The sequence below is a fragment of the Chiloscyllium punctatum genome, chromosome 15, assembly GCF_047496795.1.
Source record: "Chiloscyllium punctatum isolate Juve2018m chromosome 15, sChiPun1.3, whole genome shotgun sequence".
NCBI classification, from domain to species: domain Eukaryota; kingdom Metazoa; phylum Chordata; class Chondrichthyes; order Orectolobiformes; family Hemiscylliidae; genus Chiloscyllium; species Chiloscyllium punctatum.
Window position 1 is genome coordinate 9,594,237 of NC_092753.1, and position 12,836 is coordinate 9,607,072.

At 42.6% G+C, this 12,836-nt stretch overlaps 1 protein-coding gene across 1 annotated transcript in view; it reads left to right on the forward strand.

The window, feature by feature from the left end:
- The window catches only part of rubcnl (rubicon like autophagy enhancer), a 78,128-nt gene that overhangs the window by 2,856 nt on the left and 62,436 nt on the right, over positions 1-12,836 (forward strand). The window contains exon 3 of the mRNA XM_072584587.1: positions 10,161-10,204. Coding sequence (XP_072440688.1) covers positions 10,199-10,204 — 6 coding nt within the window. The 5' untranslated portion in view covers positions 10,161-10,198. The remainder of the gene's footprint in view (positions 1-10,160; positions 10,205-12,836) is intronic.

Consider the following 12,836-nt stretch of genomic DNA (forward strand, 5'->3'; position numbering starts at 1 on the left):
ACATGAGATAGCTTTGGCAAACAGAGTTAAGGAGAATCCAAAGGGATTCTATAAATACATTTTGGACACAAGGGTAACTAGGGAGAGAAGAGGGCCCCTCAAAGATCAGCAAGGCAGCCTACATGTGGAACTGCAGGGAATGGGGGGGGGGGGGAGGGGGGGGGGGAAATAATAACTGAGTATTTTGCATCAGTCTTTACTGTGGAGAAGGACGTGGAAGATATAGAATGGAGGGAAATAGATGGTGACATCTTGAAAAATGACCATATTACAGGAAGTGCTGGATGTTTTAAACACATAAAAGTGGATAAATCCCCAGGACCTGGTCAGGTGTACCCTAGAACTCTGTGGGAAGCTAGAGAAGTGATTGCTGGGCCCCTTTCTGAGATATTTGTATCATCAATAGTCAGAGTTAAGGTGCTGGAAGACTGGAGGTTGGCAAACGTAGTGCCACTGTTTATAAGATAGTAAAGAAAAGCCAGGGAACTACAGATTGGTGAACCTGACATTGATGGTGGAGCAGCTGTTGGAAGGAATCCTGAGGGGCAGGATGTACATGTATTTAGAAAGGCAAGGACTGATTAGGGATAGTCAACATGGCTTTGTGCATGGGAGATCTTGTCTCACAAACTTGATTGAGATTTTTGAAGAAGTAGCAAAGAGGATTGATGAGGGCAGAGCAGTAGATGTGATCTATATGAATTTCAGTAAGGCGTTCAACAAGGTTCCTCATGGTAGACTGGTTATCAAAGTTAGATCTCATGGAATACAGGGAGAACTGGCTCAAACGTAGAAAACAGAAGGTGGTGCTGGAAGGTTGCTTTTCAGTCTGGAGGCCTGTGACCAGTGGTGTGCCACAAGGATCAGTGCTGGGTCCACCTCTTTTCATCTTTTATATAAACGATTTGGATGTAAGCATAGGAGGTATAAATTAGTAAGTTTGCAGATAATACCAAAATTGGAGGTGTAACGGACAGTGAAGAATGTTACCTCAGGTTACAACAGGATCTTGATCAGATGGGCCAAGGGGCTGAGAAATGGCGTTTAACTTAGATAAATGGAAGGTGCTGCATTTTGGGAAAGCAAATCTTAGCAGGACTTATACACTTAATGGTAAGGTCCTAGGGAGTGTTGCTGAATAAAGAGACCTTGGAGTGTAGGTTCATAGTTCCTTGAAAGTGGAGTCGCAGGTAGATAGGATAGTGAAGAAGGCATTTGGTATGCTTTCCTTTATTGGTCAGAGTATTGAGTACAGGAGTTAGAAGGTCATGTTGCGGCTGTCCAGGACATTGGTTAGGCCACTTTTGGAATATTGCATGCAATGCTGGTCTCCTTCCTATTGGAAAGATGTTGTGATACTTGAAAGGGTTCAGAAAAGATTTACAAGGATGTTGCCAGGGTTGGAGGACTTGAGTTATAGGGAAAGGCTGAATAAGCTGGGACTATTTTGCCAGGAGCATCAGAGGCTGAGGAGTGACCTCAGAGGTTTATAAAATCATGAGGGGCATGGATAGGGTAAATAGACAAGGTCTTTTCCCCAGGATCGCAGAATCCACAACTAGAGGGCATAGGTTTAGGGTGAGGGGGTAAGTTTTAAAAGGGACCCAAGGGGCAGCTTTTTAACAGAGAGGGTTTTACGTGTATGGAATGGGCTGCCGGAGGAAGTGGTGGAGGCTAGTACAGCTACAACATTTAAAAGGCATCTGGAACTGTATAATGAATAGGAAGGGTTGAGAGGGATTGGGCCAAGTGCTGGCAAATGGGACTAGATTAGGTGGGGATATCTGGTCAGCATGGATGGGTTGGACCGAAGGGTCTGTTTCCATTGTTGTACATCTCTATGACTGAGTATTTAAAGCTGTGAAAATCTACCAGGGGTTGTACTGAATCAGTTTAACCAAAATTCAAAGCTTTTGCATAAACATAAATAAATCTGAAATAAAACCATGCTGGAGAAACTCAGCAGGTCTGGCAGCATCTGCGGAGGGAGTTAACATTTGAGTCTGATAGGACGTTTCTTCATAAAAAAATCTTTTTTTTAAATGCTGTAGACAGATTGAGGAGGAGGAGGAGGAGGAAGTAGAACAGCTTGTCAGAGTTCCTCATTCACCCAAAGTGCCACAGATAATGTTGCTCCTGTTACTATCACAACACAAAAATGCAAGCCATCGCAAAATACACACTCCATAGTGAACCTATTATTCATGTGTCAACTATTTCCCCTTGTGCATTCCCTTAGCGCCTGCCTCTCAGCACATTTGCCTGTACTAGTACTGCTGTGTTTCATTTAGTTAGTTCAGTTGGCTGGTTTGTGGTAGATAGTGACACCAACAGAGTCATAGAGATGTACAGCGTGGAAACAGACCTTTCAGTCCAATTTGTCTATGCTGACCAGATATCCCAACCCAATCTAGTCCCATATCCCTCTAAATCTTTCCTATTCATATACCCATCCAGATGCCTTTAAATGTTGCAATTGTACCAGCATCGACCACATTCCATACACATACCACCCTCTGCATGAAACAGTTGCCCCTTCGGTCTCTTTTACATCGTTCCCCTCTCACCCTAAACCTAGGCCCTCTAGTTCTGGACTCCCTCACCCCAGGGAAAAGGCCTTTCTATTTATCCTAACCATGCCCCACATGATTTTATAAACCTCTATAAGGTCACCCCTCAGCCTCCGACGCTCCAGGGAAAACAGCCCCAGCCTATTCAACCTCTCCCTATAGCTCAAACCCTCCAACACCGGCAACATCTTTGTAAATCTTTTCTGAACCCTTTCAAGTTTCACAACAGTGTGGGGTTCAATTCCCTTGCCGACAGTCATCATGAAGGTCCCACCTTTCCCCTTGCCGGAGGCTGTGGTGACCCTTAGATTAAACCACCACCAGTCGTCCGTCTCTCTCTCTCTCTCTCTCTCTCTCTCTGAGGGAGCAGTCCTATGCTCCTGTGGGACTATGGAGATTTTACCTTTAGGCAGCATCACTGCAGCATGGCAGGTGGAGGTCTGCAGTGAAGGAGATCCCAGGTGTCCTTGTAGAATGACCACGTGTATCTCCGAGCCTAGAGGACACAGATGTGGACGGCACCATCTTGCCACGTACACCAGTAATCTGTAGTCAATCACAGCAGCCCTGTCTAGGATGTTCGTTCATCACCTTTAGAGCATTAACAGATAACTCCCTAAAAGCCCTTCATAATGGAGTCAACAGAAACTCTGGTGGTCTGGATTTTGGTGATCCATGTTTAGAAAGTGCACCACTGTAATAAAAAACTTACAAAAGGTAAATATCAGAGGCATGTTTCATGCTTCAACTGGACTGGAGGCCTGTGACCAGCGGTGTTCCACAGGGTTTGGTTCTGGATTCTCTTTTGTTTGTCATTTATATCAATGATTTGGACGAGGATATAGAAGGCATGGTTAGGAAGTTTGTGGACGACACCAAAAATGGTTGCATTGTAGATAGTGAAGAACGTTTTCTAAGATTACAAAGAAATCTTCAACAAATGCTTTAAATTGAGGGGTGATAGATATAGGACAAATGTCAGATGTAGTTTCTTAACTCAGTAGTAGGGGTACGGAACACACTGCCTGTAACAGTAATAGATTCGCCAACTTTAAGGGCATTTAAATGATCGTTGGATTGACATATGGATGAAAATGGAATAGTGTAGGATAGATGTAAATGGGTCAATGGGCTGAAAAACAGTAGGTGGAGTGCAATCTGGATAAATGCGAGGTATTACATTTTGGTCCAACAAGCAGGGCAGGATATACAATGAATGATAGGGCCTTGGGTCATGTTATAGAACAGAGAGACCTCATGATTCAGGTACCTAATTCTTTCACGTTTGTGTCACATAGACAGGGTGATTAAGGGCTTTAGCACACTTTCCTTAATTTCCTCAGACCTTTGAGCATGGGAGTTGGGACGTCATGTTGAGGTTGTACAGGACGTTGGTGAGGCCTCTTCTGGAGTACTCTGTCCAGTTCTGGTTGCCTTCTTGTCAGAACAAAATTAAGCTAAACAGGGTTCGGAAGAGATTTACCAGGATATTGCCTGATGTGGAAGGTTTGAGTTATAAAGGAAGGCTGGAAAAGCTGGACTTCTAACACTGAACGTAGGAGATTAAGAGGTGATTTTTTGAGGTTTATAAAATCACGAGGGGTATGGATAGGGTTAATGGCAGGCGTCTTTTTCCTAGGATGGAGGATTTCAAGACTAGGGGGGCATATTTTTAAAAGGGGAGAACAGAGAGGTTTAAAATAAAAAGACATGAGAAACAAACCTTTTACACAGAGAGTGGTTTGCATGTGGAATGAACTTCCTGAGGAAGCTGTGGATACAGGCACAGTTGCGGGCAACGCTTAAAAAGACACTTAGATAATCATAGAATAGAATCCAGACAGTGTGGAAACAGGCCGCTTAGCCCAACATGTCCATACTGACCCAAAGAGTTACCCACCCAGACTCATTCCCCTACTCCTTACCAATACATCTAACCTAGACATCCCTAAACACTAATCTGCACATTGTTAAATTATGGAGGAAACCAGAGCACCTGGCGGAAATTCACACAATGTGCAAACTCCACACATGCAGTAGCCAGAGGCTGGAATCAAACCCGAGTCCCTGGTGCTGTGAGGCAGTCGTGCTAACCACTGAGCTACCATGTCAGTGGATGAATAGGAAAGATTTGGGGGAATCTACGCCAGGAACAGACAAGTGGGACAAATTTAGTTTGGAATTATGTTTGGCGTGGACCAAAGGGTCTGTATCTGTGCTTTATGACTCTATAACACTTGGCTATTTGGGAAGGGAGGGTGAATACTCTTTTCTTGAGGTTTAAGCCACTGTCACTCACCTCAGCAAATGTGTGAAAGGGAAGATTATTGGTCTGTTGGGAGACCCACTGAGCCCATTTACACACTAGAATTCACAGCTCTGAGGACAACAGACTAGACTTGCATGGTCATACACCACACGTGGTTTTATTTGTGACTCGGAGTCAAGGAACGTGCCTGGGAGCAGCAACCCTGGGCAACATTCAGAAGACTGATGTTATTCCAAAGTCATGCATTTACATAGCACCTTTCACAGCCCCAGCACAGCTCAAAGTCCTCTATGGCGACCCAAGTCTTTTTGAAATATAGTCCCTGATATATTAAATGTATTAAAAAGCTGTGAACTTAAAGTCTGTCCCAATGTTGAGTCAGTTTTATTTCCTAATTGAGACTACAGAACGTTACATGGATTTATGCAGTTTTTGAGCAAAGTAAAATGTAATTATGCAAATATAGATCCATCCCATAAATTTACGTGCCCTTGCATGTAGGAGAGACAGAGTTGGGGGGTGGGGGTGGGGATGGGGATGTTGGTGGTGTGTGAGTGCGTGCATGTGAAAGTATGTCCGAGAGTGTGATGGGGTATAAGTGTCTGTGTGTGTGTGTGTGTGTATATATATGGAGAGAATATTTGCACAAGTATGTAGGTGTGTGTGAGAGACAGTGTGTATAGTGCAGGGGGGTCACCTGTAATGTGACATGAACCCAAGTCCTCATGGGCCCTGAACCTGGCTATCAGCCTCTGCTTGGCCACTTTGCATTATTGCTTGTCTTGAAGTCTGCATTGGAGGATGGTCACCTGAAGGTCAGAAGCCAAATATCTGCATGGCGAAAGTGTTCCCCAACTTGGAGGAAACACTCCTGTCTGGTGATCATTGCGTGATGTCCATTCATCCGTTGTTGGCAAGACTGAGCAGGCACTGCAATGTAGCATGCCTCAGGACATTCCTGCCTGCAGCATATGAGATAGGCAACATTGGCCAAGTCCCCCGAGTACCTGCCGTGTACATAGTGGGAAGTGTCCCCACATGTAATGGTGGTGTCAGTGTCGACACTCTGACATGTCTTGCAATGGCTGCTGTGACATGGTTGTACGGTGTTGTGGTCAATGTTTTCCTGAAGGCTGGGCAGTTTGCGGTGAACAATGATCTGTTTGAGGTTTGGTGGTTGTTTAATGGCAAGTGGAGGCGTGAGGAAGGTTTTGGCAAGGTGCTTATCCTCATGGATAATGTGTTGCAGGCCATGAAGAATATGGCATAGTCTTTCCACTCCCAGGAAGTGCTGGACAACGAAGGGTACCCTATTGGTTGCATCCCATGTCTGTCTCCTGAGGAGGTCATTGCGGTTTCTGGGAACTGGCGGTGGATGAGTTGAGCATCATACTCTGTTCTTAGGAGGGCATCCTTGATCACTTTCAGGTGTCCATGACATTCCTCCTCATCTGAACAGATCCTGTGTATGCAGAGGGCTTGTCTGTAGGGGATAGCTGTTTTAATGTTTCGGGTGGAAGCTGGAGAAGTGAGGTTATCCATGGGTTTGCGGTAGAGTGAGGTGCTGAGGTGTCCATCCTTGATGGAGATGCATGTGCCCAACAATGAGATAGATACTAAAGTGTAGTCCATGGTAAGTCTGATGTTGGGATGAAACTCGTTGATATCACTGTATTTGTTTCAATGACTTCTCGCCATGGGTCCAGTGGAAGAAAATGCCATTAATATATTTGGTGTATAGTGTTTGTTGGAGAACCTGTGCAATAAAGAAGTTTTGTTTGAACCTGTGCATAAAAATGTTGGCATATTGGGGTGCACGTTTAGTCCCAATGGCTGTTCCATATATCTGGATGAAGAACTATTTGTCAAAGGTGAAAATGTTGTGTTCGAGAATCAAACGGATGAGTTGTAGGATGGTGCTTGGGAGATTAGCGGTTGTGGTGTTGAGTATAGAGCCTGTTGATGGCATCACAGCATTGTGAGGAATGCTGGTGTAGTGTGCTGAGACGTCCTCTCTATCCTCTCACGCATTTCTATATACATGCACTCACAAACAGACCATTTCTCATGCATAAGTTCTCTCCCATGCGCACACGCATGCACTCACATGCACCCTCTCACAGGTCTATACCCCATCACACTCGCACACATACTTGACCAGGCTCACACATGCACTCACATCTACAAGCACACACTCACTGTGTCTCACTTGCACGCGTGCTAACAAATTTTATGGGATGGATCTGTATTTGCAGAATTACATTTTAATGGTGCATTGAGAACAACCTAGCTCTCAATGCTGACAAAACCAAGGAACTCATTATTGACTTTTGGCAGGATATTACTCATGCCCTCCTACACATTAACAGCACAGAGGTGGAACGAGTGGAGAGTGCCAAGCTCCTGGGAGTGGTCATCCACAACAAGCTTTCTTGGACTCATGTGGACACACTGGTTACAAAGGCCCAACAACGTCTCTTCTTCCTCAGGCAGCTGAGGAAATTTGGCATGATGGCGAATACCCTTGCCAACTTTTATAGGTGCACCATTGAGGGTATTCTGTCTGGATGTATCACTACCTGGTATGGAAACTGTACCATTCATGATCAGAGACGGTTACAGAGAGTGGTGAACTCGGCCCAGACAGACAATCACAAAGGCCAACCTCCCATCTATACAATCCACCTACCAGGCCGCTGTCAAGGAAAGGCCACCTGCATCTCATAGATCCATCCTACACTGACAATTTTTTCTACAACCTCTACTATCAGGGAGAAGGTATACAGAAACCTGAACACATGCACCAGCCTGTTTCGTAACAGTTTCTATCCTACTCTTGTTAGGATACTGAATGGATTCACAAACACTTAATGTTCGCTTGTACCTGTGTTTTTGTTTTTGCTGCTATTTACCTATTATTTACTAATTATTGCTACTTAACTCTGATCTCCCTGTTTTGCTCACAAGACAAAGCTTTTCACTGTGCCTCAGAACATGTGACAATAAATTCGATTCAATATTTTGCTCAAAACTGCATAAATCCATATACTCTGTAGTTGCACTTTCGAAATAAAATTGACCCCGCATTGGGAAAGACTAAGTTCACACCTTTAATATGTTGTCTGAGCTCAGACAACACCTATTTTTAGGAGATGCCGGTGTTGGACTGGGGTGTACAAAATTAAAAATCACACAACACCAGGTTATAGTCCAACAGGTTTAATTGGAAGTACTAGCTTTCGGACCGATGCTCCTTCATCAGGTGGTTATGGAGGACACAATTGTAAGATACAGAATTGCTAAATGTTTGCTATAAATTCTGTGTCTTACAATTGTGTCCTCCACAACCACCTGAAGAAGAGGCAGCACCTCAAAAGCTAGTGCTTCCAATTAAACCCGTTGGACTATAACCTGGTGTTGGGTGATTTTTTTTTAAAAAACTTTGTCCACACCAATCCAACATCAGCACCTCCAAATCATAACTTGGGTTACATTCTCAATCTTTGCAGAGAGGTTTGTAATTCTGACTCACAAGAAAAGAATTATCACTGAGTCATGGCTTCCAATAAAGAACTTCTAATTGTTTCTTTTCAGCATTAAGTCTTATCAGTAAGCATGATGCATCACACATTTCCACCCAAGAGGGACAGAGGGTTTTGTTTCGATTGGTGAATAAAAAAAAACATGTTCAGGTTTTACAGCCTGCACACAAATGCCAGAATGTCACATTTCAAAGAGAGACATCATATATATTGCTTGAGATAAGGCTAACTGTTTGACAAGCAAACTTTGTTTGACCAAGACTTGGTGTGGAGAATGTACTCTAGAATTTTTAAAATGGAATATCCTGCTAAGGACAAATCCCTGCATATGAGTACTGTAATGTAGATTTTAGCAAGTAAAAGTAAGACACCTTGTAATTGGAACAGAGTCTTCAGTTGTTTGTCAATGTAATTATTAGTGCACTTGGGATTGTACAGAAAGTACCATCCAATCGCAGAATCTCAGCTAACATTAGACATTATGGCCAGAATCTTGGATCAGAATCTCTGACATGGATAACAATTACTTTTGGTGTAGTTTTTCAGGTGAAGGTGTGGACAAGAGGCCTTTCCGGTTGAAATGACCGGAGAAATCCTCACACCCAAATCCTCACTGAAGTCAAACCCTCTTCTTCAACATTAAATGGTGTAACCTGTCTTTTAAGTTAAGTTATCCTTAAGCTGCCTTGACAGTCACTGAGAGAAGGTAAGTGTGTACAACAAACCCTCCAGCTTCATGTAAATCTCAACAATCATCCCATCCCTGTGCTGTGTCCATGTTTGTTTAAAGTTTTTTTGAAAATTAAATTTTATTTATATTAAAAAAAATCACTTGACACCAGGTGAAAGTCCAACAGGTTTGTTTGGAAGTACAAACTTTGAGCTCCTCCATCAGGTAGTTAGTGGGGAAGGATCACAGACACAATTTAGAGTAAAATGATTAAAGTGTCATACAACTGATGCGATGTATTGAATAAACCTAAATGGCTGTTAAGTCTTTAATCACTTAGAATGGGGATACAGGTTTCGATTCATTAATATGTAAATCCCAGAACTTCTTTCAAGTCATGTTTCAGAGATAATTTAAGGTTTTATATAAATTAAAAAGGTGATATCTCAGCTCAGGCAATGCATTAAAGGTGTGAGGTTAGAGTCTGTACCCCAACCTTGAGTCAGATTGGTTCTAATTCCAAATTAGGAATGTTATAAAATGTCATATGGACAGATCTGTTGGCAGTCAGGTTGGAAAACAGAGACTCTAACCTCGCATCTTTAATGCATTGTCTGAGCGGAGATGTCACCTTAAGTTATCGCAGGAATGACTTGAAAGAAGTTCTGGGATTTACATATTAATGAGTCAAAATTTGCATCCCCATTCTAATTGATTAAGGACTTAACAGCAATTTAGGTTTGTTCAATACATCACGTCAGTTGTATGACACTGATTTTTTTACTGTAAAGTCTGAGTCCTATGATCTTGCCGCACTAGGTACCTGACGAAGGAGCAGCGCTCCAAAAGCTTGTACTTCCAAATAAACCTGTTGGACTATAACCTGGTTTTGAGAGATTTTTAAACGTTGTCCATCCCTGTCCACACCAGCATCTCCATATAATGTTTATTTAAGAGACTTATGTTAATAAAATTTCATCTTGTTACTTCGAATTGTCCTGCTTAATGGTGACAATGTGAGTTTGATATGTATTTAGGACCATTTTAATTTCTTCAATCATTTGTGGAGCAACCAAATATCTGAAAGTGGATTACTCATGTTTCAACAGGACATATGCATGAAGAGGAGGTGACACCCTGAGCACTAATGAAGGTAATGATTTAAAGCCATTACCATATTACAGATAAGTGTTTAATGCATATATAAAAAGGAGGAACAAGAGTAGTCCACATGGCCAGAGAAGACTGCTGTTATTCAATAAGTTCATGGCCGATTAGATTTTAAACCTCAACTCTACATTCCTGCGCACCCCCAATTATCAATGCACCTCTGCATTAAAGATATGTAAATATTCTGCATTCACTGCTTTTTTTAAAAAGGAAGGGAATTCCAAAGACCCACTACCCTCAAAAATTACTTACTCATCTCTGTCCTAAAATGACACCCCTTTATTTTTAAATTATGACCCCTAGTTCAAGATTCTCCCACAAGACAAAACATCCACCTGATCAAGTTCCCTCACGATCTTTTATGTTTCAACTGAGTCAATTCCGACTCTTCGAAACTCCAGAGGATACAGGCCTAGTCTAACTTTTCCTCATAAGGCAAATCACTCAGTCCAACTTTCTCCGAACTGCTACCATACACAACACTCCAAATGCATCTCACCAATGCCTTGTAGAACCTTCTGACTCCTGCACAGAAGAGGAGGTGCTGAACATCTTTAATTGTATCAGGATGGATAAAACCCCAGGACCTAGAACTTGGTAGGAAGTTAGGAAAGTGATTGCTGAGATATTTGTATCATCATCAATCACGGGTGAGGTGTTGGCAGATTGTATGGTGGATAATACTTAAGTTGCTTACAAAAAGCCAGGGAACTATAGATCGGTGAGCCTAACATCAGTGATGGTGAAGTTGTCAGAGAGGATTATGAGGGACAGGATTTACGTGTATTTGGAAAGGCAAGGACTGTTTAGGAATAGTCAACTTGGCTTTGTGCATGGGAAATCATGTCTCACAAACTTGATTGATTCTTTTTGAAAGATCAAGGGATACAGGCCAAATGCTGGCAAATGGGACGAGATTAATTTAGGAAATCGGTTTGGTGGAGACGAGTTGGACCGAAGGGTCTGTTTCCATGCTGTACATCTCTATGACTCTATGCCCCTTGCAAGAAAACAGCATATTCTATTAGCTTTCTTGAACACCTATTGTGTCTGCATACTGCATCATAACCATCCCCTCAATCCCTTCTTCCAAATCATTTGCATAAATTGGAAAGCGTTGAGGCCCCAGCACTGACCCCTGTGGCCCACCACTTGTAACACACCATCAACCTGAAAAAGACCCATCGATTCCTACTCTCTGCTTCAAATCTTTGAAATCTTTTTGAACAGTGCAATAATGAGGTGGCTGAAAAATGATCCCTTGTAGAAAAACCGAGTTTCTCTAAATGTAGAGTTTAGTCAAATTTTAATCACACACTGAAAACAAAATCAATTGACATGCTTCTAAAAAATTAAACTGGGTAAGGAAAGCTACTGTTCCATGGTATTGAGCTTGGAGAAAGTGAGGACTGCAGGTGCTGGAGGTCAGAGCTTAAAAATGTGTTGCTGGAAAAGCGCAGGTCAGGCAGCATCAAAAGAGATGGAGAATCAACATTTCGGGCATGAGCCTGAAGAAGGGCTTATGCCCGAAACATCGATTCTCCTGCTCCTTTGATGCTGCCTGACCTGCTGCGTTTTTCCAGCAACACATTTTTAAGCCATGGTATTGAGCTTGCCATACTAGAACCTGCAATCGTACTGTTCACATTCATGGTTTCTGTGACAATTCCCATCCTTCATATTACAAGGAGAGGCCACTCTTGTCATCCCCCGTGCTACTCAAAATTGCCTAATCTCCAGGTTTGGTTTGCCAAGTCTTCAGTTTGTCCAGTTAGATTCTAGAATTTGAGGGAATAAAATGGAAATGAAACCAGAAAAGGACAAGCCATCTGTATGTGAGTTCCATGTCCCAAAATCATGTTGGATGGGGGTTACACAGAGGAACCTCGATTATCCAAATTACACAGGCAGGGAGTATTTTGTTTGGGTAAATCGAATTCCGGATAATCAAATGCTGGGTAACACAGTTAGCCAAGCATCAAAACTTTGCAATCTTGCCAGATAATCCAATGTTTGGATAATTTAATGCTGGATAATCACAGATTCTCTGTATATGTCTGTACTGGAATCCACAATATTTACCTGACTGATCCAGTTCAGCTTCTGCTCTGTTGTAATCCCCAGGACAGTAATAGTAGAGGATTGCCATTGAAGGTAAAAAAGGGGTAATGATTAGACACTCTTGTTAGAGATGGCATTGCCCAGGACTTGTGTGGCACAAATGTTACTAGACACTTGTTAGTCCAAGCCTGAATGTTGTCCAGGTCTTGCTGCAGTCAGACACAGACAATATTCATATTCACTACCAGGAGTAGCAAAAGGAATTGAACACTGCAATCGTTTGTGAACTGTTTCATCTGAGCTTACGATGGAGAAAAGGTTGTTAATGAAGCAGCTGAGTTACATGTGGGGGAATTTCTCATTGTATCCTGAATGAGAGAAGGTTGACTTCCAACAATCATGAGTTTTGTATTGGGTAAGTCTCTGCCAGGGAAGAGCTTTACCCAATCCCCACTCACCTCCTTGCCTTGATTCAAATGCAATCACTCTCCCCTCTCTGAATTTTAGTGTCCATGTTCAGATCAAGGCTTTAAATGAGGTTTGGAGCAAAGTAA